The sequence below is a fragment of the Nanorana parkeri genome, unplaced genomic scaffold (genome assembly GCF_000935625.1).
Source record: "Nanorana parkeri isolate BGI_ZX_2015 unplaced genomic scaffold, ASM93562v1 scaffold152, whole genome shotgun sequence".
Classification (NCBI taxonomy): domain Eukaryota; kingdom Metazoa; phylum Chordata; class Amphibia; order Anura; family Dicroglossidae; genus Nanorana; species Nanorana parkeri.
This window is the reverse complement of record NW_017306420.1, coordinates 1,610,211-1,616,107: the sequence shown is the minus strand read 5'-3', so window position 1 is coordinate 1,616,107 and position 5,897 is coordinate 1,610,211. Positions and strand designations below refer to the sequence as shown.

General features: G+C 40.0%; 1 protein-coding gene across 1 annotated transcript in view; it reads left to right on the top strand.

Annotated features, from left to right (window-relative positions):
- Positions 1-5,897, top strand: part of WSCD2 (WSC domain containing 2) — a 202,964-nt gene that overhangs the window by 58,460 nt on the left and 138,607 nt on the right. Inside the window, exon 3 of the mRNA XM_018554282.1 lies at positions 1,804-2,776. Within this exon, the coding sequence (XP_018409784.1) occupies positions 2,395-2,776 (382 nt within the window). The 5' untranslated portion in view covers positions 1,804-2,394. The remainder of the gene's footprint in view (positions 1-1,803; positions 2,777-5,897) is intronic.

The window sequence follows — 5,897 nt, the reverse complement described above, 5'->3', positions numbered from 1 at the left end:
TATATATATATATACACACACTAGGGATGCACCGATGTATCGGCTGCTGAAACATATACAGTATAAGGGGAGCTTGGTCAGTAACACTGCAGGCAAGGGTGTGCAGAGTGCCTGTCAGCAGTGTCAACGGCATCAGACAGATTCAGAGAGGAGGTGGAAGGGAGACTTGCCCGGCGTGTTCCTCATGGTACGAACGCAAGGCAATTGTGATTTTGCAGCTTAAGCCGCCAAGGAGAGTGGAGCCAGATAACGGTGCAGGAGTGAGTCGGTTCCCTGCACCGAACACGGACCGAAGGACAGGTGAGTATTTTATACAAGTGCTCCGTTGCTCTCTTTCTGTGCCTCTTGGTGTCAGCAACCCAGGGGAGCTTTGATATATATTCTCTCCCAGTTATGTGACCGTGCTGCACTTTCTCAGGGTGGAGCTTGTTGGTTATGTATTTAGAGGAAGCATTGAGTTCTTGAGGAACGCTGAATTTTGCTTCCTTAGAAGAATATTACATCTGAATACAATATTGTGCAAGAAACCTGTAAATAGGAAAACGTCCTGTGTATCATAGAAAGTCATGCATATTGAGACTAACATTGCACTATACTAACATTTCCAACACCCCTTCTCAACAGCATATGCGTTGCTATATGACATTTAGCTTCTTTAGAAGGAAACTGTGACGATCCTTTGGCAAAATCTTGGTGAGCATTCTTCTTCTGCTGCCTTCCTCCATTGATTGTCTTCACGTTTTGGTAATTTTTCTATGTGGTTGCACGATGCTGGTTTGAGTATGCCATGTGTCTTGGCACATGACAGCTTGCAGGGTGGTATTCCCTTTGTTGCTCGAGTGGATCTTCTAATTTCAGGTTGTTAGCAGAATTAAACATGGCCTATCCATTGTCAGTTCCACCTCTTGTTCTTCACTTTGCTCATCTTCCTTTGCTAGTTCACTGGGTGAATTCAATTCACAACTTCCGAGGATCGTTGTTTCTGGTGATGAGTTCTCATTGAATTAAACACTGTGACTACTTGTCACTTTATCAGTCTTTAGTTGGAGGATTTTACATCCATTAATTTGTTCTCTATAGCCCACCAGAATATCTTCTATGTCTGTATTCTCCAACTTGGATCGCTTCTCATTTGGAATATAGGTGTAAGCTTTACATCCAAACACTCTGATGTGCCCTAGGCTAGGCTTCAATCGATACCACATTTCAAATGGGGTGCTTGCAACGGCGTTTGCTTTGATGGTAGTCTGTTCTCTTGGCATGTTGCAGTCATGACTGCTTCTTCCCACTACTTCTTAGGTAGGTTGGCATCTGACAGCATGCATCTGGCCATTTCTAAAAGAGTGCGTTTTTTCCGTTCTGCTACACCATTTTGTTCAGGAGTGTATGGTGTGGTGATCTGGTGTACTATACTGTTTCTCAAGATATGATTCCACTTCCTTACTGATGTATTCCCCTCTGTTGTGGGTGCGTATAATTCCTGGTCAGGTAGAATTGAAACATTTCCAGTTAACTCATAAAAGTGTATGTTCTCTGTAAATTTGGAAGTGCAATCTTTATTTACTACTGTGTTCTAAATTTATTACATGAAGTTGCATTTTCAAGCATCACGTACAAATAACATAATTGAGAAAATAAAAACCTCAGGATTTATCTATAAAGCAGATAGATTTTGCATAATAGAAAAAAACTATGAGTATACTGTATATTCCTTTGCTGTATTTTTTGATTTGATCTTGTTACAGCTATTTGCTTTAGCCAGACCATAAAAGCTAATGATCCTGTTTTCCATTTGACTTGTAGGTGCAGCGTTTTCATCTTGGACCAATGTGAATGACAGTTGATATAACAAGGGGTTCCTCTGAGTGTTTTCTACCCAGGGACCTTATTTTCTTCACTGAAAAAGGAGCAATGTCATTTCAATTAAAGCCATGCTTCCAAGAATCTGCACTCGGGAGCTAAAAGCAAAGAGAATGAAAGTGAGCTGTGTCAGCTGATCAGCTTTCAAACCACCTTCAAACTCTCAATTTTCTTAAAATGATCTGTCCATCAATGGTGTCTCTAGGGATCCCCTTTGCAACTTTTATTGGCAAAAAATAGACCGGGCAGATATGCAGTACACAAAAGCACAGCCACTCAAAATGAAATCTGTTTTTTTCTTTTACAGTGCATAGATTTTTAGTGGAAAGAAATGTCTCTTCCTCAAGATAATTTAAAAATTGCAATATATTTAAATACACAGCATACTTCAGGTGAATCTTTTATTTGTTCCCTATATGAAGATTCCAGTTAATAATATCTTACAGAAATGGAATTGGAATTCCATAATATTGTCTCAAGATGAATTAAATTGCTTGGAAGGATTTTAAAATAAGCCCATATAATGTTCAAGATATGGCCAAGATAATTGTGAAATTTCAACGATATTTCCGAAGGAAGCCAATACGCTTTTTCACATTTATCATCCTATACTTGACAGCTGGAAGTGTTGTATTTTTACACGCAACGTTTGAAGGAGAACATGTTGTACCAGATAACGATAAGAACTCCCTAGATGCGAAAAACGATGGAGCAGATCTCCAAGAATCTGGGGTGGCCCAGATGAGTAGAGTATTTAAAGAAGCTCCAGAGTCACCAAGCACACCACGAAGATATGGACCATGGTTCAAAACACCTGGAAAAGAATCGCCAGAGAAAAATAAGCAAGGAGACTTTGGAGGTACCTGGAACAGGGCTCTGAAAGGAAGAACTATGAGAGAGCAGGAGGAAGGGAGAGGTAAGCTTGGAGAAATATAATATAGTATAATCTTCTGTTTTCCATATTAAAAAAAAACAAACCTTTGGATGTTACAGATTAAAGTGGGAAGGTCATGTAGAAGGCAACTTAATCCCAGTTATTGATGAAAAATTATTACTGGTGCCAGAAGAACAGATAGCAGACAGTTTTTGGTGTTATTAGTAAATGTATAAAGATCATGTGGCATAAGTTTAAAGTGGATCTCCTAGTTAAAGCTTTCTTTGGGTAGAGCAGGGAAAGGACAGAAAGCCTGTAAAGTTTTCATAGCTATTTGTGTACCTAGTGGGGAGATCCGACCTGATGACCATTTTGACAGAAAACGATTGACAATTCAAATGATATGGTAGTCTCTGGGACAGGTGGTGAGGGGAAATATTTTAATAAGGTCACCTGTTTTGGGGACTACTGTCTAAAAGGGATTTCTCTTAACTGCTGTGTCCCCAGTACAGAGAGTGTGGGAAAATCTCCCTAACGAGAGAAAAAACAAACTGAATTAATTTCAAATGTACAGATGAAAAATGTCCCTCAGTATTCCCCAAACCTGGATATTGGACAATTTGCAAATAAAAAAGTTCTCCAAAAAACCTCAGTCAAGGTTCATATACTGAATACGGGTACCACCTTCAGTGGGCTTTAACTGATGCTCCGGATTTTCCTTATTATGTGTAATCCGTCCATGTTCTATTTAAGCATATCCAAACCCAATGACAAAAATTAATATATTACAGCTTAGCAAGCCCTAGATGTGGTGCTTGTATAAGACTTATTTTGTCAGGCTTTCTTTTTGTTGTTAATCACATTCTTCCTGTCCCTGAATGGCTATGCTCTCTCCTCCACAGTATCTATAGAGGGAACCATGTATGCCACATGGATTAGTAGTTTACAAAAGAAAGTTAACATTGTTGTTGTTGTCTGTCTGGAAATGAGCTGGCAAGATCAGCATTTATTGCCTGTACTGTCTATCTATAAAAAATACAGTCACTACTGCTAAGGACCGGTAAGCTGAAATATATAACATTTTTGATCTTGGGTTTAGTAATCTTTTAATAGCCCCCTTGTTATAAACCACAGGACCATACTCACCTTACTGTATGCAGGGCCGTCCCTTTAATAAAGCAGCCTGAGGCTGTTGGGTCATGTGGGGGGTGTCAGGCAGAGTGGCATGTTTGTTGTATACTGGCTGCTCTGCTTCACAAGTTTTGCAGTGTACCTGCCACCCCCTTTCTGGCCAGAGCATCCCAGGTTTCCAAGAGCTGGGTGGGAAGATGTGTAAGGGCCATACTTATCTTCCCACCCAGCTCTTAGCAACCTGGGATGTTTTAGCTGGTGTCCTGCCCAGCTCCTGGCAACCAGTGGTGTCACTGGTTGCCAGGAGCTGGGTGGGATGCCTGCAGAGTGTCCCAGGATGCTAAGAGACAGGCAGGGAGATGCAGAGCCTGCAGAGGGAGGTGTCACTCATATCTGGCAGTGCTGTCTCCTCTACCCACCTCCCGCTGCTCTGATTGGATGCATCCTCCTCAACTCCCCACTGCTTCAGGCACCACTGGGTGTATGTACTTTTTTTTTTTTTGCATCTAAAGGACAATTATTTAATTATCTGGGCCATATTGCTAGGTAAAACCAGCAGTAATGCGGCAAGTGAAATGTTCAATTGTTGCTGCTTCTTCTGGCATGATGCAGGAGGATTTAGGAGGGCGATGACATTTGCGTTTCTGTTTGTTGCAAAGTTATATATGCAGGGAGCCTCATTCAGTGTACAACTCAGAGGATTTTCCTTCCCTGTTGCCTGAATGATTATTAAAGAGTTGAAATATTTATAATATATGCACTTATCCCCTTAAACTTTGATTGTGCAGTCATATTTTTACATGTATTTACACATTGAATTCCTTGCCTGTATAATGGGTGTATGAAAACTTGTTTCACGAGTATTCCACTTGGACTGAAAAAATATTAAGAATACCAGCAGGGAATATCATCCCTATAAAACAGCAACTTAAATCTTGTAGAGCCGGAGAGGTGGTGGCAGTGATGAAGTAGCCTGGTGGGGAGGTGCAGCATAACATATTGCTACACAACACTGCTTGGGTGACAGCTGAATAATGAATTACCCTGGTATTTAAGGAAATAGTTGTTGGATCACTCCTAATATGAACACAAAACTGACACAAGAAACTGCAGTAACCACTGAAGGTGACTGAATCTAGATGAGAACTTGTGTCCTGCTTTCAATGTACGAAAGCAGCATTCAAAGACAGAGTGAGTAAACAGCAAAGGACGGTCACAGTAAGCTCACATATCCCTCATTTGTACTGTGTTTGTGAATATAGAAAACAGACAGCACTGAAATGTTTGGTGGATTGGAAGAGATTTATGTGGGTCCATACCACCCCTGCTGTCATTTTGCTATATGATTAGTTCTACAAAAAGATTTTTTGTAGGGATTTTTTTTTTTTATGTATGTGTGCAGGGTCAGCCATATTTTCTTATTAGATATACAGGTTCTGCCTCTTGTTTTGTGTTGCTAAATACGGATAAGCTTAGATTTGGCCATATCATTGCTTTTTATGCCTATGAGTTGGACAACTCATTGTAAATGATGCTCAATGCAGCAATGTTTGTTTAGGCGAGCCCATTGTTTTCTATGTGCCCTGTTCACACAATTTATATGTGCAGTGTTGTGCAGAAAAATGCTGCTCAATGGAGATGGTCTGAACAAGTCCTGAAATAAATGTAAACCAAACACATTTCCAAAATGTTTGGCACAACATAATATAATAAAATAACAAATATAAATAAAATAATAATTGTACACACAAACAAGAAAACAAATGTATGAAATTAATGGTAAAATTAATGGAATTGGAAGCAGACAGTTCATCCGCGTGGCCCATACATCAGATAAAATAAAAAGTGGAGACTCGTAGTGCAGATGGTTTTAAAAGGATACTAGACTTTATTAAAAAAAGGAATACTACTCACATATCATAGATAAAATTGAGGTATTTTGTAAGCAGCCACAGACACTGTGTGCAAATCGCTCAGCTCCTCTACTCCACCCTACGTACGTTACGTCAAAGGGCGTGACTTCATCAGGGGT